The 27,540-nt window shown below is 40.7% G+C and overlaps 1 protein-coding gene across 10 annotated transcripts in view; it reads left to right on the forward strand.

Moving 5' to 3' along the window:
• NCKAP5 (NCK associated protein 5) overlaps positions 1-27,540 on the forward strand; it is a 580,968-nt gene that overhangs the window by 206,599 nt on the left and 346,829 nt on the right. For 9 of the 10 annotated variants that reach the window (XM_039495322.1, XM_039495320.1, XM_039495324.1 and 6 more), the window contains one exon: positions 14,500-14,573. In XM_039495322.1, the coding sequence (XP_039351256.1) occupies positions 14,500-14,573 (74 nt within the window). Of the gene's footprint in view, positions 1-14,499; positions 14,574-26,624; positions 26,684-27,540 lie in introns of those variants that run through there. The other variant, XM_039495329.1, reaches the window with a different exon arrangement.

Consider the following 27,540-nt stretch of genomic DNA (forward strand, 5'->3'; position numbering starts at 1 on the left):
GAAGGAAGAATACTTCTCAGAGGTCCTTGAAGGCAGGGTAAATACACATTACTTCATTCCTTTGTGTCTCCAGCCAGCTCAGCTCCACCTTCACCCAGAAACTCCCCACAGCTATTAAAATGCTTCCACTGCCAGGGTGCTTGCAGGGAGCATTCCTGCTCTCCAAGGTGTGGCTAGAATGCAGGGACAGAAGATGAGGTGTTTCTTACATGACTTCCTTCAACTTGAGCACCCTCGGGGCAGCTGGATTTAATATGGCCCTTTGCTCTAGAGCCCAATCCTACTCCCATTTAAATCAGGGGTTTTCATTGGCCCTACTAGGAGCAAAACCAAAGTCATGGTGTGTTTGTGTGTGCATGTGTGTATAAATAAATAAAATAAATTCCAGGAGAAATTTGACCTTTATTTATTTATTTATTAGGATTTGATTGTTCTATTTTCAACAGATTGTAATGTGTAAAGAAAATGGTTTCTTAGGACACTCCCTTCAGATTGCATTGCTTTTTTACTTTTTGTTTCTGGGTGTGTGTTGTGTATTCTTTATATAATATATGTACAGTGGAATATATAATAGGTTACATGGGTGGGGGGCAAATTTTCTGCTGATGCAAATTGATGTAGCTGTGCTGAAGTCAATATTTATGAAATAACTGGAGTGCTATTATGCATGTGCAAGCCATTCCAGCCGAGCTGGCCACAGTTAAGCAGATGTTACTTCAAAAACCTGCCTCAACAAGTTCAGTTCTCCTCTCCAATCAAAAGTTTGTGGCTAGAGCAGAGCGTCCTGTCAGACAGGCGAAAGAAAGAAAGACAGAGTGATGGCAAGAAACAATGAAAGCAAGATTCCTTTCAGCAGTCTCAGCAAAAGGGAGGCGAGGGGGGAGGATGTCTGGAGTCAAGGAAACCTCACCACTGCACTCATATTGCCCTCTCATTGCTAATCTTCCACTTCTCTGTTTTTATGACAGGCCAAAACATCAGTAGCTACTGTATATGGCTTTGCAGCTGTTTTTTTTTATCAGTATTGCTTTTGCTAGATAACAGACTAACCTAGTGATTAGAGCTGAGATGCTGAAAGCTGGGAATCCTGGCTTTTTTTTTTTTTTCCCTTCATGTTTTGCCACTCTGACAACCTGGGTATTAGACGTAAAATCTTGGTGCCTCAATTATTATGGATAACATAATGCTACTTATCTCCTTCACAGGGCTGTTGTGATAATGCATATGTAGCATTTCTAAAGCATTTTGTAAGCTTCACATTGAAGGCACTATAAAGTATTTTTTAATATATTTCTATAATGTAGCACTCCGCCAGGAATTGCCAATGTGTATGTGAGGATGGTCATGGTAATTAGAGGAAGGAAAGAGGACAAAAACGTCCAGTTTGGGATTTACCTATTGCTCACATGGATGACAATTTTAAGCTATACGCTGCAGTTATTCTGAGTGAATACACAGGTTAAGTAGCCCTCTATGCAACCACAGTAGTCTTCGCAAATGAACACTCCACATCTGTGACAGCCACAGAAACTCTTCACTGGATTTCCCCAAACCTTCAAATGGATTCTATGAATGCTTTTCCATCCATGCTATAGCCCCTTGTCTCCTTCAATCCATCACTTCCATGAGTCACATGCAAGTACCATATGTATAAACAAGTCAGATGTTTCCAACCAACACCTACTTCCAGTGTGTTCTGGTTGATTTATACTTATAAAAACAATGAGAAATTATTCAGAAATTGTAATTACCTGAGAAAGTCAGAAGTTGATTAATTAAAGGCTTCAATTTTTATGTTGCATTTCTCACATTGTTAACATTTCTGGACATATGGCATCAGTACTTATACTGTGTGATGTTTGTTAATGTAAATTGGATGTGACATACACAAGATTATAGCTAATTATTTCATTAAAATGTATATATTGTGTAAGATAAGTTCATAAACATGTTGCACGGTATTTATTTTACAGCTTTATTTACTTGACTGTCTGCTTTTGCTATCCAGTAAACTTTTCTCAGTTTCAGTGGCTACCTTTTCACCCATGACATCTTTAATATACAAAGGTTTCTGTCAGATAATTTCTGCCCTTCTAAAATTACACTTAGTCATTAACAATTTAGAAATATCTGAATGTTTACTTAGCTCCTAAAACTTAGATCATTCAACAAAAATAAATGTTGCCAGATTCAGTTGGGCTGTACTGTTATGTAGAGATCTTGTACAGAAAAAGGACCAGGTTCTCTCCTATGTCTGACCACTTTACACCACATCTCGGGCACAAAAGAGCCAACCTGACATGACTGAACCACCTTGCTGTAAGGGAATCCTCTGGTGAGGTAGAGGCAGCATAGTAGTTCCTAAACCACCACCCATCACCATTCCTTTGGCTGGCACTAAGAGCATGTCCAGGACTTCCCTCACCCAGCTATCTGTGGCTGCTGTAATGGCCTTTGGGAACATTGGCAGTTGGTGCAGGTTAGAAGAGCTCTAGAGCTACTGCTTTTACTTATATCAGGGATCAGCCCAAGTAAGGGAAAATGCTAAAAGCCGCCTTTGCAAACCTCCTCCTTCCCCACCTATGTTGCATTTTATACTCCTTGGCTACAACTGAGGATCAGGGCAAAAAAAACTCTGCTTAAACTTAATTCATAACAGGCCACATCCTGATTTACTTATTATTCTGTTCTTATTCAGGAAAATCTCATATTAGTATCAGTGGGAGTTTCATCTGAATAAGGACTGAATACAAAGTGAGAGAGGATGTCCAGTTTTAACCTCTAATAATAATGAAAAATGGATATCCACTTCAATAAAGGAGACATAATTATGATGCTATCAATACTATTTATCTTCATATGGTCTAGTTTTGATAATCACATTGACAGCATGTATATCTGATACACTGTTCTCCTAAATTGGGCTACTAATACTCAGCAACTAATTCATTTAGAATTCAAAATTCAGACTTTCTGGCATTATATCAATCATTCTTTCCCATCTCAGGTTAATTCCAGTAAAGGCTTAAAGTACTCTATTATTCTTATTAGCCATACTCTCCTTGATTTATTTCATCCGCAAGAAAAGCAAGCAAGCAGCTCTGTGTCTTGAATTAAATACAGTTGGTATGTCATCTCAGGACAAAACGCATTTACTTCATTTTTTTATTCATGCAGCCAAACAGAATAGCTTGCTCAAAACCACTCCCCCAAGCAACCATCACCAGGGAGATTTGTGGCCCAGAAGGAGTGCTGATTACTAACTTTTTTAGATGCTTGGGTCAGCAAGAATACTAAGTTCTAGACACATTCATTTAGCTTTTTCATTCCTGTTTTCCTCCCCGCCCTTTGTTATCCCTTCAATTTGGAATTGACTCCCCCCCATTCATTCATATCCTCTTTATATATCCACTTCTTCTGCAAAACCTTCCACCAATAATCCATCAGATAAACAGATTAGAATAGTTATGTACATTTTTAAATGGACCATTGGCAAATTGGCCCCCCTGCACCACTGTGTCTTGTTTCTAAAATTGTGCTGTCTGTCCAACTCAGTCATTTTGGCATTTTATACTGCCACCCATCATCATAGTATCTAAGTACCTTCCACCTAAATCAATAACAAGAGCAAAGTCCCTAGTGGACTCCATGGAGTATGTTTCCTGCTTGGGGTCAAAACTCTGTTCTTTGTTTGTTTTTTGAGGAGGGAGCAGTTGGTAGTGGTTTGGAAATAGAAGAGATGTTGCATTGTGAGCATCACTTATGGAGGAAAGGCTTCCTCAAAGAGGAAGGTTTTGTAACATTTCCTAAAGACGGCCAGACTTAATTCACCTTATCTCCTATGTGAAATGGTTCTACAGTCCTTGACCAAGGATGCTTTGTCCTGAGCTCTCAGGTGCTTCATCGTGAGCCTTGTGATCTGTATTGTTCCAGAGGAGGGCAACTGTCACAATGGTTCATAGATTGAAATGTGGTCTTTGATGTAGTGGAGAGTTGATCCATTAGTTGCTTTGAAAATTAGGATCAAGGCATTATAATGGCATCAAACGCTGACTAGGAGCCAGTGGAGGGATTTGATGCTCACGACAGCTTAAGCCAGGGAGAAGGCTGTACCAGCTGGAGCCAGTGCATTGTCTTCACATTCAGCTTCAGATACCATGAGCTGCAGCAGTCCAGCATGGAGATGACACATGCAGGGATCAGTGTGGCCACTACCTGGTCCTCCAGATTTAGCGAGAAGTAAAAAACAGAACTTTGAATAGGGTTGTAAGTCTTCAGTGGAAGGCATAAACAATGTCTTGATCAGTTCTTACGGGGAAGTTCTTAGAGGCAATATGTTCATTTTATTATTCCCTGTTTGTGCAGCACCATGCAAACTTATAGAACTCAATAAATAACAATTAAAATAGTTACGTCTTGAAGTCAAGGGAGACATGCTTATTTAGTGCAGCTGAAGAGCTGGCCCTCTGTTTTTCATCTGGATAAGCCATGGCAACAGGATTCCTCTGGGGATGCTGAAATGTTTCTATTTCTGCCTCTTTAGCTTCTCCCTTTCACACTGTAGCACCAGAAACTCTGTTCTGTGTCCTGTGTAAACGCTTTTTATGAGTTTTTTTATAATCACACTCTTTGATGATTAGGACGAGGGCAAGAAGGGATTTGTAGGGTAAATCATCAAGTTAAAATTAATTTGGTGAATGTGAGCAGAATAAATTGGTAAATTACGTTACCTTTTTGACCACCTTCTCTCCTCCATTTTCAGATCATCTTACTCCAGGCCCATCTCAGAGACATAAAATCTAGAGGTGAAGCCTGTGAGGGAGAGAAAAAAGACAAAACTGTCAGTGTCCCTTAAAAAAAAAAGCATGTTTATTCTCCAACAACCTTCCTCCAGGTGAGAGAGCTGGATAGAATTTGTCATGATCACTCCTAGATTAGCCAGTGCATAGCCATATGCTGCTCACCTTCCTCATTACTTCTGCACATGAGGGCAAAGTGCTGCTAGAAAATGCCCACTCTCCACCAGCCCTGGAAGCAAGAGTCAAGGCTTGAGCTTCCTGCCTTGCTAGATGCCCAATTTGATACTCTTAGCTGATATAGAGTGGCATAAATCCACTGAACAGTTTTACCCCAGCTGAGAATCTGGCCCCTGTCCTGCAGTCCTAACTCATGTTGAGTTGTAGTTCCATGAGTAGTTCCACTGAATTCACTGTGTCTGCTCATCAAGATTGAGGGTTGCAGGACCAGTCCCTTTAACTATCTTGTGCTGTTTCAGACTTTAGTAAACTCTGCTGTCATATATGTGGCTAGTGACATCTGAATGGGTGCAAAGCCAAAAGTAGGCAGCAGCAGAAATGAGACCCAGCTGATTTTTATGAAAATAACTGGCTTCAGAAGAGTTGGTAAATCAGTTTTAATCACTACAGCTGAAATTTAATATGAAAGGTTCACTCAGGCTTAAGTAATTTTGAACAATTAAGAAATCTGCTCAACATATTTGTTAAAGCCGTGATTACTGTTTTCACCAGAATGTTCATAATGCACACAGCATGCGAAGAAGGCTCTTGCCAGTTTCTTGCTCCATTGAAAGAGTTTTAAAATGTGCAGTTTGGTTTTAATTGCTAATAAAATTAACAATGAAACTACCATGTTGAAATCACGTAGGAAAATAGTAAATTGGTGAAAAGAGCCGTTTTAAAAGACCTTCCTTTCATTGGCTTGCACTGTTTAGCAATAGCCGTTATTTAACACTAAAGATGGGCAGTTTGGCACCATATGCAGTGCTGAAGGAAGTGACAGAAATACCTAATACAAGGAATGTTTATATTTTTTCCATGTGATTTATTTTTAGTGCGCTGCTGAATAGCTCACTCAAACAGATAGCTCACTTAAATCCCCAATTCTCCTACAGTTGGACGCATGTAAAATATGCAATTCAGACAGGGCCATGTACTATATATATAATATATATATAATCTCCTCAGGGGCTGTTGGAAAAAGCCTATTCCATCAGCAGTTTATGTAGCAGGATGATAATGAAAAATAAATATTTTTTAAACATTATAATGTTCTCCAGAGGAGCTCTCTCCAGAACTAGAGCTTAACCCCAGGGAAGCTTTCCAAAGTCCTTCAAAGATGAACTAGTGCCTCCCCACATGGGATCATAGCTTAGGTCTTCATCTCTCAGGTCAGCATCACTACCTACTTCTGGCTTCTGCTACTGTAGGTTGCTAGTTTCAACAGAGTCTACTGACTAACTCCATTATTATTATTTTTTAAATATTTCGCTAGGAAAATAGGACTTTTAGGACTTGCCATGTTGGAATAGGCAACTAGTGTGTCTAGTGTAGACCATGTCTTTGATAATGGACAATCACCTGACAGTTCAGAGGAAAATGAAGCCACCAGGCTTCTGGACAATTGTTGCTTATGTAACTTTCCCACATCCAGGTGACAAAAGTCTTACACCCTGAAGCATGAAGGTCTGGATTGACTGTGAAGTTATCCTAGTTGGTTTAAAAGGCAATATTACTGGGTGAAATTCCCATCATGCTGCAGAGTACCACCAGAAGGCCCTCTGCACTACTCATGCTCCAGGTGGAGTTATTGGTGGAGCAGCTGTAGTGAAGGGGCCATTCTGGCCCAGCTTAGGGCTGCTCTGGAGGGCAGTGATGGGGCCATACCTGAAACCCTCACAGGGGGCAATCACAGTTTTGAGTCCCTGTCTTCAGGTGGGTGCACAGAGAAATAACTGGCATTGTGATTAGCCACAACAAGTGGATTAGGAAGCGGTGGAGGAGATGGAGTTATATCCTTGTCCCCTCCTTCACTGGTGAGCAAAGCTGTGGCTTGCCACAGCTGACAGTACACACTAAACTATCTTAAAGAGTGTAGCTGGGCCAGATTGCCTCTGGATGGCAGAGTTCTTGATGGAATGGGATGGCTCAACCCCAACTGCCACATTGGTCAGAGCCCACTGGCCCTACTCTGGCAAAGCACTTAACCATGTGCTTAACTTTTAGCACATGAGTATTTCCATTTGTGAGGCAAACTCACAACCAAACCAGGGCTGCTCACTCAGCTGCTGTGGTGAGACCAAGTCTCCAGGCAGAATTCCTCTGGGCCACGTCCACTGCATGGATGGCGGGTAGAGCCCCTCTTCTGAGAGGCTAGCCTCTGGCTCTGCCCCTTCCACCTGCGTCCACCATCCTCCCCATGGCCAGAGCTCTAGCCTCCCTGAGACCCCACCCCAGAGGAGCCTCAGGTCCCACCCCCCTTGTCCACAGGAGTCCCCGGCCAGCCAGAGCCCTCTCTCCCCCCATACAAAGCCACACCATAGGAAAAGCTCTTGTTTCTTCTCTTCTGGGAGAAGAACCTGAGCTTTTGATATGCACCATGCAGGTTCCAGGATGGCTGATGTGTTACTCAGCTTCCCAGGGAGATTACTGATGAACCCGGGAAGCTGAATAGCACATACTGCCTCCTCAGCTGCCCCAGAACCTGCATGGGGCATAAGAAATCAAAAACTTCACTCCAAAACTCGGGTGGCCGTGGCAGCACAAGGGGAGACTTAGGTTAGTGTACCTTGGCCTATTATACCCGGCACCCATGGTCAACTGACTCCACGGATGCCTTCGAGGAGCAGTGGGCACTGTCCAGGGATCTTTGCTCATTGTCACCCTCTGACTCCCTGCTTTTGATCCTATGACCCTCACTCCTGTCCCTGTTTTATCTTTTGCTGTCCCCAGTATTTAATTGAGACCTGGGACTGGTAGACTAGATAATGGGAAGTTTTATTAGGATTTTCTATTATTTTTACACAATTAGTGAAAGTGTTACTATAAAATGAAATGGTTTTGTGCCATCATATGAGACTTTATGCAATGGGTGAAATCCTGGCTTCAAATAAGCAAAAATGTCCTTCCAACAAAGTTGTGATATAACACTACTAGATTTTAAAAAGTAGACTCTAATTATGGGTCCTGAGCTTCATTGAGCTAATAACTGAATTTCAGAAGTATTCAGCAGCTACTGATCCCATTGACTCCGTTTAAAGTTGAGGTGCTTAGCATCTCTGAAATGCAGTTGGACACCCAAAATTATAGCCCGCTTTTGAAAAAATAAATCAAAGTGCTACAGGACCTTCTCTACTCTCTATTCCACTTTTCTAAAATGATTATCAATAGTTTCTGTATCAGTAATGTTAATCTAAATGGTTCTCGTCACTACTCAGTAACTGGACTTGCCTTCTCTAGTGCTTATGGGAAGGATATTTTTCGCAGGGTCTGAGCCTTATTGCTTATTGTAGACGCAGCCCCACTTGACTCAGGTCCTGGGAGTCATCTGGAAGCATCACACAATTCCATGGAATAACTTCCTTAGCCCTCTCTATCCCAACAATTTGCTATCCACTCTATTGAAAATGGAAGCCACGTGCCCTTTGCAAACGGCAGCAGCTCAGGTCAGCATTAATGCATTCTATTCTGACCACCGATCTGCAAGCACACTGCCAGAGACCCTCTTGCAATGGAGAGTGAGCTGATCAAGCCTTTTGCAAAGCTAGCTGATTCCTGGTAATGTGCAGGATGGGCAGTAAAGTTTTCTCACAGTGCACAGGATATAGTCTATGATCCTAGGGCTAGAGTGGCCACATTTTGGTAGTGAGGCACTAGGGACTCTGGAATATGGTTACTTTGACTTGGGTCTGTGCACTGCGGTGTGGATGCCAAAGCTCACGTTAGAGCATGAGTCAGGTATCAGAGGGGTAGCCGTGTTAGTCTGGATCGAACGGACGAAGTGGGTATTCACCCACGAAAGCTCATGCTCCAATACGTCTGTTAGTCTGTAAGGTGCCACAGGACTCTTTGTTGCTTTTTACAGCATGAATCTGAAAATTCTAGGGTTAAAATACAGTGTAGACGCTGAAGCCCAGGGTTCCCTAGCACAGGTAGGCTGACTCAAGTCCCACTAACCCTGGGCTTCTATTACAGTGTAGACATATCCTCAGAGTTCAAACAACCAAAAAGATAGGAAATTTTCCTGTGGCTTTGTTTTATTTCCTTCATTCAGTCTCCAAGCCCACATGACTGAGCTTTCTTGCACATAACACTTCACAGGTGCGGATAGGTCCAGTAACCAATCCTTTGTATTGCGATGTTCCTTGATGGCCCATCTGATGTTGATAGTCCTGGATTGGTGGGGATGGGTCGGTGGGAACTATTCCTATGCCTGATTTCACAAGTTCGGAGCAAACCTTTTCAAAAACAAAAAAGCTTCAAAAACAGACCCCAACGAGAAGCTGCTGAACTTGAATTAATATGCAAACTAGATACCATTAACTTAGGTTTGAACAGAGACTGGGAATGGCTTGGTCATTACACTAATTGAATCTATTTCCCCATGTTAAAGTATCCTCACACCTTCGTGTCAACTGACCGAAAAGGGGCATCTTGATTATCACTTCAAAAGTTTTTCTCTCCTGCTGATAATAGCTTCTCTTAATTAATTAGCCTCTTACAGTTGGTATGAGTACTTCCACCTTTTCATGTTCTCTGTATATATAAATATCTTCTTACTGTATATTCCATTCTATGCATCCGATGAAGTGGGCTGTAGCCCATGAAAGCTTATGCTCAAATAAATTTGTTAGCCTCTACGGTGCCACGAGTACTCCTGTTCTTTTCAAATTGTAAAGCAAAACCTATATTTTCTTATACCATGGAATACAGACAAGTGAGCTTAATGCATTCAGCAACCTGTAAGCATTTCATAAAGTCTAAACACTAAGTACATTCTTATAAAACTAATACCTATTTGAGCAAAACTAACATGGAGGTGAATTGGTCTGCTCTCCAGTTACAAGTTTGTTAGTTCTTAGCTAATGCCTGCAACTTGGGCAAGAGATGGCCTGCCAGCATCACACCTGATCCAAAACCCACTGAAATCAATGGGCATCTTTGGATCAGGCATTTATGAATTAGGCTGTTCATTGTCTGATAAATCAGATACCTCAAGCTTCTCTTCTTCAAGTGTCTCTTATTAGAAGGCAGGTACTGTATTAATTTCTCAAAGACTCAGTAAATATTATAGGTCTCCTTCTCGTTGATCAGGTTTTGTTCTTCCCACAATAGTCTTACCGTGTCTATTTGTACTTTTATTACTGAAACCACATCCTGTGATATAGTTCTCTCTCCAGCAAAATTTCCACTTAAGTTCATATGGGCTTTTTCTTGAGTGCAGAATTTGATCTATTATGATCACAATTAAATAATGTTTGAGCATGTCATGACTAGATCATTAGAGAGACAAGGTGGGTCAGATAATATCTTTCATTGAACCAACTTCTGTTTGACAAGCCTTCAAGCTACACAGAGCTCTTCTTCAGCTCTGGGAAAGGTACTTCAAGCGGCACTGCTAAATGCAAAGGTGGAACAGTTGATTAGCACAAGTAGTTAACACACATATACTAAGGGACTATTCAAGGCAGAGTGGCCCGTTAACACGCCTGCAGTCATAGGACAACAAAGAAGGGGTGAGTGGGTTACATATTGTTGTAATAGGTCCAGTGTCTCTGTTCAATCCATGATTTTTAGTGTCTAGCAGAGTTATGAATTTAAGCTTCCAGGCTCATCTTTTGTTTTGAAGGTGTTGTGCACACCATTATTTATACCTGTGTGCTGACTGCTTACGCTAAACAATCTGCTCCACCTTGCATTTTACTGTGATGTTTGGAGAACCTTTCCCAGACCTGAAGAAGAAGAGCTCACCCACCTTGTCCCTCTAATGTCCTGGGTCCAAAACAGCTACAACTACACTGCATAAATATGGCATTTGGAAATGATTCCCTTTCAAGTGAAACTTTTTTAAAGGCTGACTCCTACTGCTATCCCAGAGCAGTTCAGAGGGATTAGATCAGGGTGGGCAACTTTTTGGCCCGAGGGCTGCATCGGGTTTCGTAAATTGTATGGAGGGGAAGTTAGGAGAGGGGGTTGTGGCCCTGCTCCCACCTCTTATCCGCCCACCCCGGGACTCCCACCCCATCCAACCCCCCCTCCTTCCTGACTGCCCCCTTGGAAGCTCTTCCCCCATTTAACCCCCTGTTCCCCACCGACCGCCCCAACCCCTATCCACATCCACACCCCCTGACCACCGCCCCCAACACCGCTGCCCTCTGTCCAACCCCCCTGCTCCCTGCCCCCTTACCACGCTGCCTGGAGCACCGGTGCCTGGTGGCGCTACAGCTGTGCCGCCCGGCTGAAGCTAGGCCATGCTGCCACCACACAGCTCAGAGCACTGGGTTAGGCCGGGCTCTGCAGCTGCGCTGCCCCAGGAACTCACAGCCCCACTGCCCAGAGCATTGCGCGGTGGCAGAGCGAGTGAGCTGAGGCTGTGGGAGAGGGGAGACAGCAGAGGAGGAGTCGGGCGCTAGCCTCCCAGGCCAGGAGCTCGGGGGCCGGGCAGGATGGTCCAGTGGGCCAGACGTAGCCTGCGGGCCAGAGTTTGCCCACCTCTGGGTTAGATGGATTAGTACTAGATAGGGACCAAATCCAGCTGCTGTCACATGTGCAGGCAGCAAAGTGGGCAAACCCAGGTTTGGAAGTACAGTACTTGAGCCTTTGAAACAGCAAATCATTGTATTGACCCTTCTAGTCACAGCACAGATGAGATGTTTTTGCTAAACACAAAATTAATATTTTGAGTTGTGCTTGATCTTCACGCCATACTGACAAATCATCTGCTGCTGGCTTGCAGACCTCTAAGTAGAAATTGCATCGTTTTTCAGGTTTGCCATGGGAAGAACTTGACATTAAGGCAGAAAATATACAAAATAAATATATATTTTCTTTTTCCCAATTGACTTTGTGCACTTGACCATATTTTTCACAAAAATAGCTACAAAATTAACTTTTCACGTTATTGCAGTAGAATTGTGTGTAATAAAACTATTGATTCTCTTGGCTGCAGGGCAAAATGCACTCAAGTATAAACCAGGAGTGAGTCATATTACAGTAAAATAAGATATAAAGAGGTTATTAATACTAATTTCTGCTATATGTGATATAGTAAAAGCTATTCATTACAAGGAAGTTTGTTTCAAACAACTTGGTACCACAAGTAATCATCATTATGCAATTGCATATTGTAGCTTTTCTAAGCCATAACATACACATTCTACACAATGATTTTTCTTAGTTTAGCTTCAGAAAAGCTCACTATCTAATTTACATGATGACTGTACTTCATGTAAAATTTAACTCTATTAAAACAGACACGGTACAGACCCAAGATAAAGCCAATGGGTCAGATTCTGATTTCCATTGCAGTGATGTAAAACCTAGATTAACACCACCGAGTTGATGGAGTTTCTCCAGTTTTATATTATTGTAACAGCACAAAATCTGGTTCAAGGGAAGTTTGGTTAAGTAAAGACTGCATAATCTGTCCTTATATTTGGAAACTACTACTGGGGGTAGAAATTTGGGAAAGATAAGGAAACTAGTGGAAAGCTTCATAATATTCAGTTCCTTACAAACAATGCCAAATTTCAACAAAATATTACTAAGATTATTTCCATTTGCATGGAACAGGTGTCTACTACTACCTACTTCAGAGAATTTCTATAAGAGGAATTTTTGTTGTTTCATCAACCAATGTAACCTCTGAAGAGTGAATGTAGCTTTTTATTAGAACAACAAAATAATTACCATGGGCAGAAACATATGCTAGAACATTTAATCATATCCTCATTGTAGAAATCCTGCCAATAATACTTTTCCAATTGACTTAACCATCAGGCCCCATCTATGGTGTAGTGTTGCCAGAGGTGCAATTGAAGAAGTCTCCTTTACTGAGACATAATTGCAGTTAAAAATGTACGGTAGTGTGTGCACAATTTATTTTGGTAATCACATGATCATCTTTTTGATTGTTTTTCACAAGCAGAAATAGGTGTTTGTGGATAACTATTGCTATACTTACATATCTGTAATTGTATATTGAGTTGTTACTATTGGATAGTTTCTAGCTTAATTTATTTCTTTTGTTATTTAAATCCAAAAATTATTAACAGTTTAGCTGCATTCCTGAGAACCGTCTATTCTCACCCAACGCTAAGCCCTATAATGTTAGACAGTTGCTTAGAACAATTTCAGTCCTGGAAAATAAAAACTACATTTTATACATAAAATATGATGGTTGAATTCTTGTGACATTTATTGTCACCTTGCGGAGAGATGGGATAATGTACTGTCCCCATTGTAATACCGCCTTCCATTCCTGAATTATTAAGATAAATGGCTGAACAAAGACCAGCCATTAGGCAACAGGCACACAAAGTAAATAACATTAGACAAGCAACCATAGTACACAAGGATAGGGATGGGGCTTGCCAGTGAGTCCATAAAAAGAAGAACCTTTGTCTCCAGAAACCCAAGTTGGAATTTTCATTAGATGTTGCCAGAGAATCATATTGTTGATAGTCTGTCAGATTAAAAGTACTATGGCTGTACTGAAGCTACTGCCACAGTAACACAGCATATTATGTTATATGTCATTCTGTGGGGTCTTTCTGAAATATTTTATATAAATATCACTCTAGAGTTACTTTCATCCTGGAAAGTTATTTTTCTATTGCTGAAGTAAGTGTTTCTCTAGAGAAATAAATTTTTGTTTAAAGAACAGACAACAGTATTTCAGCAACAGAAAAATAATTGATGATTTTTGTTCTGTATCTGAAATTCCACTTGACGAAAAGTACTGTAGCTTTCATGTGGCTGATAATATCATACTGTTATTGCACCTGAAAAAGTTGAACTGAAAAAGGATCCTGGAGCTGAATTGGTTTGATATTCAAATTCAGTTTTTGAGGTTTCCAAACTGTGATGCAAGCAACAAAATAAACCTTTGGGTCAAATCATGGTTGCCCAGCAGACACAGCTTTATGCCAGAAACCCCAAGACCTGAAGAGAAAACATTATCCACTCCAACTCTGATCAAAAACCTAACACCTAGAGACTTGGAGGAGAATTCTGGATATAATATGCAGGTTCATGAATATACATACCATGGCCTACCATGATACTTATACATCTTCTCCACTAATTTCAGGGGGGATAGCTCAGTGATTTGAGCATTGGCCTACTAAACCCAGGGTTGTGAGTTCAATCCTTGAGGGGGCCACTTAGGGAAGTGGGGTTAAAAAAAAAACTGTCTGGGGATTTGTCCTGCTTTGAGCAGGGGGTTGAACTAGCTGATCTCCTGAGGTCCCTTCCAACCCTGAGATTCTATGATCTGTGGTAACAATTGGCTTTATAAAGGGTTCTTCCAGCCCAAATATAAGCTTCCGTTAATGTTGCTTTTTTATGTCAATGGAAGTTTTATGTGTTGTAGGATTCCATTTGGTCCTTCACCCTCACAGAATATCTCTGTTAGTTAGTCAACATTTTACAAATGTTATAATATATATATATGAAAAAAATATTTTGGTCCTTTTCTTTTTAGGAGTATATGGACTCAAATAAATACATAGAACATTTAGTAACTCAGCTAGAAGAGCAACGCTGGAACCTATGGAGGCAAGTACAATTTATATGCATATATTTGTTTTGGAAAGAGATACGATATTCCATAGTTTTTGCTGCTGACTTTAGATAAGATGGACAGGTGTTGAACTTCCAGATCTGCACTTCTTTTAAATACCCACCCACAAACATTAAACTCTCACATGAGTTTTAACCACAGATGAAATAACAGTGAACCACACAGAAAGTCATAACTCTAGGAGTGGAATCATATCCATGGCCTGTCAAGATTTTTAAATATGTCTGCAGGTATCCCTGTTTGTGGAAATACTCTGTTTTCCAAGCATTTGCTATGCTTATCCCTGCTTAGAATTATTGTCAGTTTCACTGGAGTGGGTTTACCAGGCAGTTTGGTCTCCTTGCATATAGGAGTCTCTTTCAAATGGAATGTGAAAGGAGTAACATAAGTGACCATGAAATGGTGATAACATGGTAATGTAAGATATTCGGAGTTTTAAAACCCAAACTAGCAATGGTTAACAAGCCTGCTGCAATGAAAGGTTGTCTCTCTCACCAACAGAAGTTGGTCCTATAAAAGATATTACCTCACCCACCTTGTCTCTTCAGTGACAAAGAGGCAGTCTTGATGCTCTAGTAAGCATTTTCCATATCTCCTGCTTTCACATCGATTACCACTGGATGTCCAGACCCAATTTGCATATCTATAAAGTGATGATTTACATATGCTAATATATACCCATATATAATATACCTATATGCCTGAGATTTCTGCTCCATCTTGATCAACTGAGAAATGTGCAAGAGCACTTGAAAATCCCATCGAATTCTGTGTGCTTAGGCAAGTTGGATGCAGGAGAACTTTGAAAATTCCCCTGCATGTGTTTGCCTTAGAAAATGTAATCTATTCATAAGTTATCAGTTTACCTAGTTCTGCTGCAATAAAGTAGCTATTCAATTCTAAATACATTTTCCCTATGTGTGCCTGCAACTTGATTGGATAGCTTTACTTGGATGGTTTTACTGAAGTGTTCCCAATGATGCCAGATACCATGGCCGATCCCCATTATGTAAGCCATACTACTATGCATTTTTTGCAACTCTCTAAAGTTACTGAAATATCATTCATAAAAGTGACAACTTGCAACATGAATGGTTTTGGTGCTGTATTGTTGTTTCTGAAGAATTGTGCTCTGCAGGTTGTCCCAGGGCTGCCCTGGTAAAAAATAGTACAAACATCCCAAAAGGCTTTTTCTCTGATTTTTTTTTCTTTTGTCTCAACAAATCCTATTTAACTTTAGATGACTCATTCCCTCTATAAGTGGATAACTTATTTGGTCAGATTTTTATTAGTTTGTGAAATTGCACCAGTTTTTTTATTTATGTAGATTTGTAGTTGTTACACATGACATGTGATAACTAAGTAGCTATAGGAAAACACTTTTCAGGCTGTATTTGCTGTACAGTTTTTGAGCATCCATTATCTCTGTGATAAATGAAAGGTGCAGGGGTAGCTCCCTTTTTATGGACACCCAGCCAGCCAGTTAACTATAAAATCCCTCTTAGTAGTTGTTCTCTACTTGCTTTACCTGTAAAGGGTTAAAAAGTCTCCCTGCATAGGTAAAAGGAAGGGAGTGGGCATCTGACCAAAAGAGCCAATGGGAAGGCTAGAATTTTTTTAAAAATGGGAAAAAACTTCCCCTGTTTGTGTTGTTCTCGGGGAGAGAGGGAACAGGGCAGAACTATGCTGTGAAAAACTTGGACCATGTATGACAAATCATCAGCTCATACCTAGAAGCTACTCATTTGAAACCCCAGATATGTAAGTAGATCAGGAAATGTCCAGGAAGACGCGATTAGGTTTATTTCTTTTATCTCTTTATGGCTTATGGATTCCTCTGGGCTAACCCCAAATGCTTTTTCACAGAATCATATAAGATTATGGTTGGAAGAGACCTCAAGAGGTCATCTAGTCCAACCCCCTGCTCAAGGCAGGACCAACACCAACTAAATCATCCTAGCTGGGGCTTTGTCAAGCTGGGCCTTAAAAACCTCTAAGGATGGAAATTCCACCACCTCCTAGGTAACCCATTCCAGTGCTTCACCACCCTCCTGGTGAAATAGTGGTTCCATATCCAACCTAGACCTCCCACACTGCAACTTGAGACCATTGCTCCTTGTTCTGTCATCTGCCACCACTGAGAACAGCCTAGCTCCATCCTTTTTGGAACCCCCCTTCAGGTAGTTGAAGGCTGCTATCAAATCCCCCTCACTCTTCTCTTCTGCAGACTAAACAAGCCTAGTTCCCTCAGCCTCTCCTCATAAGTCATGTGCCCCAGCCACCGATCATTTTCATTGCCCTCCACTGGACACTTTCCAATTTTTCCACATCCTCTCTGTAGTGGGGGGCCCAAAACTGGATGCAATACTCCAGATGTGTCCTCACCAGTGCCAAATAGAGAGGAATAATCACTTCCCTCGATCTGCTGGCAATGCTCCTACTAATGCAGCCCAATATGCCGTTAGCCTTCTTGGCAACAAGGGCAAACTGCTGACTCGTACCCAGCTCATCATCCACTGTAATCTCCAGGTCCTTTTCTGCAGAACTGCTGCTTAGCCAGTCGGTCCCCAGCCTGTAGCGGTGCATGGGATTCTTTTGTCCTAAGTGCAGGACTCTGTACTTGTCCTTGTCAAATCTCATCAAATTTCTTTTGGCCCAATCCTCCAATTTGTCTAGGTCACTCTGGACCCTACCCCTACCCTCCAGCATACCTACCTCTCTCCCCAGTGAACTTGCTGAGGGTGCAATCCATCCCGTCATCCAGATCATTAATAAAGATGTTGAACAAAACCGGCCCCAGGACCGACCCCTGGGACACTCCGCTTGATACTGGCTGCCAACTTTTGTTTTGCTTGTAACCTTTAAGCTGGACCTCAATAAAGTTGTTTTGATGCTTAAAAAGTGGTTCTTTTTAAAATCTAGCAATAGTCTGAGTTTTCAGATATATTTTCTTTCTTTTTGTTTTAATAAAATTTACTTTTTTTTAAGAACAGGATTGGATTTTTGTGTCCTAAGAGGTTTATGCACATGTTGTTTAATAAGCTGGTGGCAACCGCTGATTTTCTTTGTTTTTCTCTTAGCTTTTCCCCGGAAGTGGGGGTGAAAGGGCTTGAGGGTACCCCACAGGAAGGAATTCCCAAGCGTGCCTTCCTGGGCTCTCAAAGGGGTTTTTGCACTTGGGTGATGGCAGCATCTACCCTTCCAAGGTCAGAGAAACACTGTACCCTTGGGAGTTTAATACAAGCCTGGAGTGGCCAGTATTAATTTTTAGAATCCTTGAGGGCCCCCACCTTCTGCACTCGAAGTGCCAGAGTGGGGAATCAGTCTTGACAATCTCACATTTGTATAGGCATAGGAGCCAAATTTATATCTGAACTAACTCTACTGTGAAGCCACTGGAATCATACCAGGGATGAAGCTGATGCAATATTTACCATCCATATATTTTTGTATGCAATATTTGATTATTTTTTCTTTCTGCATATAGAAGGTTCATGAATATGAGAAGTCCTCCATTAAGTTTGGAGACAAGTATAATTTAATTTTCTCAAATAGGTTAAACCAATGCACCTCAGACCTGCTCTCAGGAGAGGAATAATTAAGTTCCGATGATTTTTCAGTTGAAAACCCTGTATTCTCAAAAAAGGTGGATTTTCACATTGCTTGATATAGCTCTGATGAACATTCCTGTCCTCTGGGATATAAAATTGGATTAAAATAACATTTCAGACATGGGTTTAGCCTCATTTAAAGCTAGACTACAAAAGTTTGTGGCCATTCAGTTCCCATTTTCTTTTAAAATTGAATTATTATACCAAGGGTTTTCATGTAAAATTACAATATTCAGTAAAATGCATTTGATTAAGAATGAAGGTTAATAGTAGCAGTATAGCTGAATAACAATATTATGAATAAATGGAAATGAATAGTAGAATAAAGAAAATGGAAACAACTCCTTGAAAACCAGCACATATATAAGGACTTTATTGAATTGTGAACTGACATTCAGCTATTCCTGAAAACTGAATGTTTTTTGCAGAGTTAAAGTCAGCATTTTCTTTTTATTATTGTTTACAGAGTAACATTGAGATTAAAAACTTAAGAATGACAATGAATACTATAAAAAATCCTCTCTGGTTTCGATAGACTATCTTGAATGCTTTATTATAGATTTAAAAGAGAGAAATCTGTAATATGCTAAGGATCATGGGAATAGCTCATGCTATACAAGAGCAGCACTAGATTGTCTAGAGTCAGACAGATGCCCTAATAAATCAGCATAGACCACTTCTTAGACTTCATTATGCCCTGGATTTGTGGCTGCCACAATTTTAACCTATAGGGTCATTGGGCATTGAACCTGACATTGAACGATAGCCCCTGGTTTACTCTAGGCTAGCTAATAAAAAAGACAGATACAAATTCTGAACATTTAGCTCCTTCAACATTGCTTACAGCGTGGGCTGATTTATAGCAACCAGTCTGAGACAGAAGAGACTAAAACTGATGTCACGGCGCTCATATAGAATGTCTACGGTACCACATGTACAACAGCAAACTAAAAGGCACTTAATTAGATGTGGGAGCAGAAATTTCTTTTTCTTCTCATTTTACAGAGCTTGATATATTTTACTTTCTTCATGTGGCATAGCCATCTGTTGTGGAACATAGAAATTTATTGCTGTAATCATACTCCCAAGAGGACTGGTTATGTTTAGGTCATGTTTCATAGCATGCTACTAAAATAGACCTCCAGATTTTCAGTTTCTAAAGAACTTCAGAAGCATAAGCAGAGCTACCTCAGCAGTATCTGAAAGTACAGCTGTTTTTGACCACCACCGTTTTCTTACACTAAGAACCTTAGACAGTTTATTGTTATACGAAGAATTAAGACAGCAGTAAAGGTAGAAATTCACTATCTGAAACAAGATACATACACACACTCACACACTAGTAGCTGAAAGCCGTGCTGTCACACAGGTATAATTTGTAAAGTCACGTGTGTAAAAAAAGACAAAAATAGCTGGGAACTTAAAGATTAGACAGTAACAGACAGTGAATCCAAGTGATGATTGAACCTGGTGATATTCTAAACAAAAACTATCATCCTTGTACCTTTTTCCAGCTCTTTACACTGACTCAGACATTCTAGGCTTCCGTGTGAGGCTCGAGGTTATTGTATGTGCTGATTGTGTTGTGCTGGGAGATTTGTGTTGATTTGTGCAGGTGCTGAATGAGTGGTATATGCTGTGGAGAGGAGCTATGTATGTATGGGGTTATAGTGTGTGCTGCTTGCAGTGGTAGCGGGTGAACTTTGGGGCAAGTGGGCCATAGCAGAGAGGAAAAAAATAGAAAAAGTCTAGTCATCTGAGTAGCCTACCGGGGCCCTGGAGTCTGGGGCAGTTGCACTGGGGCATGTGAAAACTGGTCCCTGCACTCTGAGCCTGGACTGAGAGGGTGGGACTTGTAGAGTCCTCTAAAGAGCTGTGCACTAACTGCCCCTTGTAGGCCCTGTTGGTGTGCTCTAAAAGGTACCTAGAGTGCGTAAACGCAGTCCTGTTTGAAATGGGACTACATCAACATCAACTTGCATAGGTGTAATTCATAAGTCAGAAGGACTGAGAACTTAAAAATGGGATGGTAACAGATCACAAAACCCGGTGACAATTCAATCTGGTGGTAGGCTGAACAAAAAGAGCCCTCCACCATGCTTATTGCTGTTTCCATGGCTTCACAGTGACGCTACAGACGTCATAGTCTTCACAGTGGCACACAGAGTGACAACCCTGGAATATTATTTTTTGAGGTGGGGTTTCTTTTTTTTTAAAAAAAAATCTGTATGGCTTTTTGTTTTGTGTTTTGCTTTTCTCTGGCTTATTTGAAAAAAAAAAACCAGTAGAGCAAATTCAACGCTGATTTAACTCCATTGAAGCTATTTTAGTGGTTACACAGTAATGAATGTCTCAGTAGATCAACATGCACTGGAACATTTGGGATTATTTTAGGGTTTATTCCCTCCTCCCACTCCATCCTGGGCCTATAAATAGTATCAAAAGTTTGGACAGAAAAGATTTTTTTTTCTCTGCACTGGTATTTTCTCACGTAGTCAACCAGTGCTGTTTCATATTTGGCTAAATTTTATTACTATATATAATTTTAAGGGCAGAATAATATGTAGAAATAATTGGAAAAGCAAGGGTTTGCTCCTGCAGTCTTTGCTCAGTGACCCCCTCAGGTTTGCATCAGTAACATCAATGTGTAACGATTGCAACAGTAGATCTTAATTTTGAATGATTGACATTTGGGCCCCTAATTGTAATTCACTTTTTCCCTTAACAGAAAAAAGAATTGGTATTGAAGCACAGTATGCTTTCCCAGGTATAAAAGAGTCTGCTCTTGTTCCTGCTAACGTCCATGAGAATTTTATTATTGACTTGAATGGAACCAGGATTGGACCTTGGTCCCAGAATTTTTGGAAGTGTTGGGATGTTCTAGACTTCAGAGAGTACAATCAGGAAACAAAACAAAACAAAAGCCAAACATATATACTACAGTGATGTAAAACCCTGAGAGATGAAGAGAGAGAGACAGCATATGGACTCCATGGCATTTTTCTAAGGACAAGTTTTTAAAAAGAGGCTTTCTTAAATAACTGTGTTATACTGTCATCTAAAGTATTAGCACGTCTCTATGCTCATGGGTTTAATGCTTGTAAACTAAGGAGGTGCCAAGTATTCATCAGGTTGCTTTTGCTGTAATCATAAACTTCCACTGGGAGATCTTAATTGGTAACAAGTAAAATTGCTCTGCAAGAATTCTTAATGGTGAACACAGATTAAAATAACAACCATGATTAATTTTAAACTGCTTGACTAGAAAAGGACTAATCTTTTTGGAATATGATGCATGGCAAACAAATGGAAAAACCTGTGTACTGTGTGATGTTAAGGCAGGGCAGGCTTTGACAAAAATACCTGACGCTGTACCAATGGAACCAAGGCATACTCCGCACACATTTCTTTTCCTGTGAGGTCTCTCTGTAGCTTGGCTGAGTAGAACTAACATTAAAGCAGACAGAATCTTGGGGACCTTCATCATTTTAATCCCATTTTAACTCTTCCTGTAAGATTTCCAAATGATAGCTATATCTTCCAGCCAGTGATGTTGAATGGGATTTCCTTTGGAATCCATCATTGTTGCCCCTTGGTCATCTGGCAGAGATCTTTGCAAAGAAATGCAAAGCTCTCCTCTCCGCTGCCTCTATATGAGGAGAGATTAAAAAGACTGGGACTGTTCATCTTAGTAAAAAGATGACTATGGTGGGATATGACAGAGGTCTAGAAAATCATGAATGGTGAGGAGAAAATGAATAAGGAAGTGTTATTTCCCTCTTCATTTAGCACAAGAACTAGGGGTCACCAGGGCCGGACTAATGCAGGGACTTTAGGGGCTGCAGTCCAGGGCCTTGGGCTAAGGCAGCTGGAGGATGTGGCCCTCTGCTTCCTTTCATCTGGTCAGTGGCAAGTCTCTGCACCACAGGTCGGACAGTCCCTGAGCCTCAGCGCCCGCCTCCCCCCCCCACGCCACTCCCCTGGGGCTGGAGCCGTGAGTGACAGCTCGCCGATGTGCTCTTGAGGCCCCTAGGCGAGGGGGCATTCAAGGAATCTCTGTGCACTGCCCCTGCCCCCAGCGCCTGGGCCCTCTGCCTAGGGTCCGGACGTGCCAGCCACATCGGGGAGCAGAGCAGCGTGGAGCCAGGGCAGGCAGGCTGCCTTAACCCTGCTGTGCCACCAATCAGGAGCCGCCTGAGGTAAGCACCTCTCAGCTGGAGCCTGCACCCCGTACCCCCCCTGCACCCCTACCCTAGCCCGTAGCTCCCTCCTGCACCCAAACTCCCTCCCAGACTCCACACCCCCACCTGCACCCTAACCCCTGTCCCAGCCCTGAGAACCTCCTGCACCCAAACTCCTGCCCAAAGCCCACACCCCGAACCTCCTGCTGCACTCCAACCCCCTGTCCCATCCCTGTCCCCACCCCAGAGCCCCCCCCAGCTGGAGCTGCACCCCAATCCCCTGCCCCAGCCCTGAGCCCACACCCCCACTCCAAACCCCTAAGGGCCCCACAAAATCTAATAGCTCACAGGAGAGTTAATCTGGCCCTGGGGATCACCCAATGAAATTAGTAGGCAGCAGCTTTAAAACAAACATAAGTAAGTACTTCTTCACAAAACACACAGTCAACCTGTGAAACTCATTGCCAGGGAATGCTGAGAAGGCCAAAAGTATAACTGGGTTCAAAATGAATTAGATACGTTCATGGAAGATAGGTCCATCAATGGCTATTAGCCAAGATGGTCAGGGACACAACACCATGCTCTGGGTGTGTTCCTAAATCTGTGACTGCCAGAGCTGGAACTGGATGACAGGGGATGGATCATTCGATAAATAACTCTGTTCTGTTCAATCCCTATGAAGCACCTGGCATTGGAAGACAGGAGACTGGGCTAGATGGGCCATTGGTCTGTCCCATTATAGCCATTTTTGTTCTTATGTTTTTGTGGCTCAGTATTCTACCTACTCAGACTTCCAACACCTGCCAGTGGATAAAAACAGAATAAAATGCAATTTTAAGATGCCAGGCACATACACCTAGTTGCTTATTTTGTCAAATTATTTAATAGCCATGTTCCTTCAAGTCCAGGACAGTGCTAAATCTGAGAACGTGTTACATTTGTAAATCTGAAGAACATGTGGTACAAATGTGGTGACACATTCCCTTTTTTAAGGGAAACCCTTACACTCCTTCAGTGATGTGTGAGACTGTAACTGAGGGCAGAATTTGGCTTTTGGTGTTCATTTGCATTATCTGGGTAACTGCCAATTAAAATAATTAAATAACATTTTTTTCTATTTACATTTTGTGTGGTTTCTGTTATTCATTATAGTAATGAACTAACAGAACTTGCTTGAATGAAACTTACAGAGCAGACAAATCTTGCACTGTTTTTTCCAACACAGCTGACAATGCCTCAGTCCTAAAATACATCATATGCTTTATTTATTATGTGAACTCATTTCTTCTATTAACCAGCATTTGAAATGTGGGCTCAAGAGGGAAAGTCTATTAAGAACATTTCTAATATTTGACCACATGTATATTTCTCTAGATGAGTGTAAATTTGGATGGTTCAATGAACAGGGAATATGTAGCCACTAGGTCATTAAAAAGCACTACTATTGTATTATCTGTGAATTAAACAGGCTTTCTTCCTTTCAATCTCTGATACAATGCCCTGTGTCACATCACAATTTAAAAAAAGGTCTTTTCCATGATTTTAAGCTGGCTAGGCCAGTATTGTGGATAACTGACAGACAGAAAAAGGAGGCATTTTATTGTCTGCATCTTATTGTATGAACTAAGAGATCACAGAATGCAGTGAGATAATCCATTCTTCTACAGAGATATACATTAAAGGGGACATCTCCCTGAAAAGCAAGACACACAACAGGAGACTGTAAAAATAAATTCAGAGACTGCACTAAATAGGTAATGGGTTAAAGATATCAAATGTACCAAACTACACAGATCCTATATAGTACATAAACAAGAACTCTTTAAACAACATTAGTCCGATGAAGAATACTAGAGTGTTTACATATTGGCTAAAGGGGGTAGGGAAAAACAGTTCAGTGCTTGTTTAAGATTAATATTATTTGTATCAAAGTACTGTTTAAATCACATTTAAACTAACATTACAGTGGATACCTTTTGAAAAATTATCACCTATTCAAAAGACATTACTATTCTATCTGTGTACCTTCTTGTATATAGAAGAAATATCTCACAAACTGATAAAAAATTCTACCAGTTAGTCATTTATTTAAGTGCAACTATTGTATCCGATTAAGAAATTAATATATCTCTTTAAACCAAAATTGTCACAGTAAATTGTAAATTGTCACAGTCAATTCTTTTGATGGAGTATTTTCTAAATTAATTTGACTTATTTTAACAAAGCACAGCTTGATATTCTGTAGTATATAAGAAATATGAAGCAGTGTGTATGATCATGACACAATACATGCAAAGCGAATATTAATTTCTAAAAGACTGTAGATCTTGCCCAGCACTCCTCACTCAGGGAAAGCTGATGACAGTGGCAATTGGAGTTTTGCCTGAGTAAGGAGTGAAGTATTTAAGTAATTAGGAAAGGGATTTTGAGCTTTCTCTATACAAAGTATTTTCCATATCATCAAATTGCTCTGTACGTATACTATACAATCCCGATTTAAAATTTTAGTTTGACATAAAGATCTTAAGAACACTACTTTCAGAGTTATAAAACTAAAGAAATTAGCCAGAGCTTAATCTAAAAATATTTTAATAAAATTGTGTAATGAATTAGGTTGGGGTTTTTTTTTGCACAGATGTACGGCCGTCTTAATAACAAGACTGCCTGAACCATGAATTGATTCATTTCTCTGAAAATAAAAAATAGAGGCCTTGAGCAAAATCTATTCCTTAGATTTATTTGGTGGAATAAAGATCATAAATGTTCCCTACCAAGTTGAAAGAAGAAAACTCCAGCAGGGAAGGGTGTGGAAGTTCTACTTGACATATGGATGTTTGTTAAATGTAAAATGTATGAACAGCCCAGAGTGAATGCTCCTCATTTATATGCTGAGAAATGAAATGCATAATCTTGGAATGGTTCACTATTTGTTTTACATTTTTATAAAAATGCACTTTTTGTGTATTCAGATGTGCTTCTTTCTTTAGTTGGTTTTTAGGGTTAGAAGAATTTGGGAATTCATTTTACCTGATCCCATCTGTTTAAGGCAGATGGTTATTGTCTGGGTCTCCTGAACTATGCACTGTGGTTCAGTTGGAGGGCACTAGGCACAGCATGTATATATATATACAACTGTATCATTGCATGGGTGAAATGTAGGTCTACAAAGAGGAATGTCCTCTTTGGAAAAATATTGGAGCACATGCTAATCTGAAAATCTGTCTCAGCTTTGGGTTTGGGTACTGAATCAGGTCATTAATTGCAATTTACAACACTTGAACATGCAAATACATGTAGCTGCTGCATTACATGTTGAGCTCTGAAGCTTCTGTCAGGTTAGCAAGTTCTTTTTAAAAAAATAAAATGATCTTCAACCTTATTTAAAGGCAAGAAGAAATTAAATACAAAATAGCACCTAGAAATGTTTATTTCTCCATTCTCACTAATAGCTATATTCTGCCATACTTTTTTTATACTGAATTGTACTTTACTCCTCAAAGAGTCCCCTTGATCAAGGAGCAAGGAACAGTGAGTGACAGGACCTGACCTTAGATCTTTAATAATTATGTAGTCTGAGCCTCAGATAAAACAAGTGTACTTTAAATTTACATACTCTCTCTTACATATAAAGTATGTGGGATGGATTCTAGTCTCAGTTACACTGGTGTAAATCTGAATAATTCCATTAAACCCAGTGGAGTTATCCTGGATTTATAAGTGTAAAAGAATCAGAATCTGGACCTAAATAAACAGCCTATTATATTGTAGTATAGTATAGAAATATGTGGGGCAGATAAGCTAAGTCTGTGGAAACTTCGGTGACAGGTTTATCTTAAGTGTTTTTTTGTTTTTTTTTTCTTATGTGCGGAGAGGCTAGATAAAAGTGAGAATAGGATTGCAGAAAAGCATGTCTATTGTCTACCATGAACTTAGACATGTTGTTTTCTTTGGAATTCTTTGAGGAAATATCCTAAATGAGTCATTTTTCTCAAGAAACTTATGAAATAAGTTGGAAAGCCCAGTGCAGCCCAGTTTTCCCTCTGCCACCTATAAGTATTTAACACTAATTCAATAGGATCTACAAGGCCATCTTTCTGGTCACCATCAAATTTTGCACCGTCTCATGGCATCCTTTTTTCTAGTTGCAGAAGGAGGCCAATGACTGAATGAGCATGGAGATTGAATTATTCTCCCATCTCTAGGAGGAAAAGGAGCCAGCAAACCCTAAAAGGCTATATTGAATCACACTCTAGCTATGTGGGAAATCTAGCACTGCTGCTACCAGGCCATCAGGTAAATAGGACTTTGATCTACCCATCTTTCCCTGCAAACTGGCTTCATTTATAGAAGATAAATTCAATAACCTAGCTTAGCGTATCTGTTTGATTTTATATTGCACCAGCATTGATATAGTTTGCTCCATCATTATTATTGATTATCATTTACATTAAAGTAGCACCCTAGAGGCCACAGCTGAGATCAGGGTCCCATTGTGCTAGGCCATGCACACACTTACAGTGAGAGACAGTGTATGTCCCCTGGCCCCAAAGAGCTCACAAGCTAGATAGGCAAAGGGCAGGAGGAAGGGAGTAGTAGTATGCCTATTTTTCAGATGAGCAACTAAGTCATATAAAGAGAATAGGTGACCAAAATCATACAGGAACTCTGTGGCTAAATCAAGAATTGAACTCAGAACTCCTGAGTTTCAGTCCAGTGCTTTAACCTCAAGAACATCCCTTCCATCAATACACAGGCCTGTGCCCTGTCTGCCTCAAATTAGAGGATGTGATTAGTTATCAACTTCACTGATAATATGTAACATTTTTAAATGTTCTAGGCCTAAGGATATGTTTATACTGCATTTTACAACTCACAGCAGCGAGTCTCAGAGCCCAGATCTACAGACTAGAGCTCACACTACAGTGCTAAAAACAACGGTGTATGTAGACATTGCACCTTGAGCTGGATCGTGGGTTCTGAAGACTACCCTGTCCTCAGGCTTCAGTGCCTGAGCTCTAGCTCAGGCCTGAACATCTACACTGCTATTTTTAGTGCTGTAGTTCTAGCCTACAGAGATTTCCCAACACCCCCACCCCCAGTGATCAACCAGTTACATACAGTATTGCCAATTTAGTCATTGGTTGGAAATT

The sequence above is a fragment of the Mauremys reevesii genome, linkage group 11 (genome assembly GCF_016161935.1).
Source record: "Mauremys reevesii isolate NIE-2019 linkage group 11, ASM1616193v1, whole genome shotgun sequence".
Taxonomy (NCBI): Eukaryota; Metazoa; Chordata; order Testudines; family Geoemydidae; genus Mauremys; species Mauremys reevesii.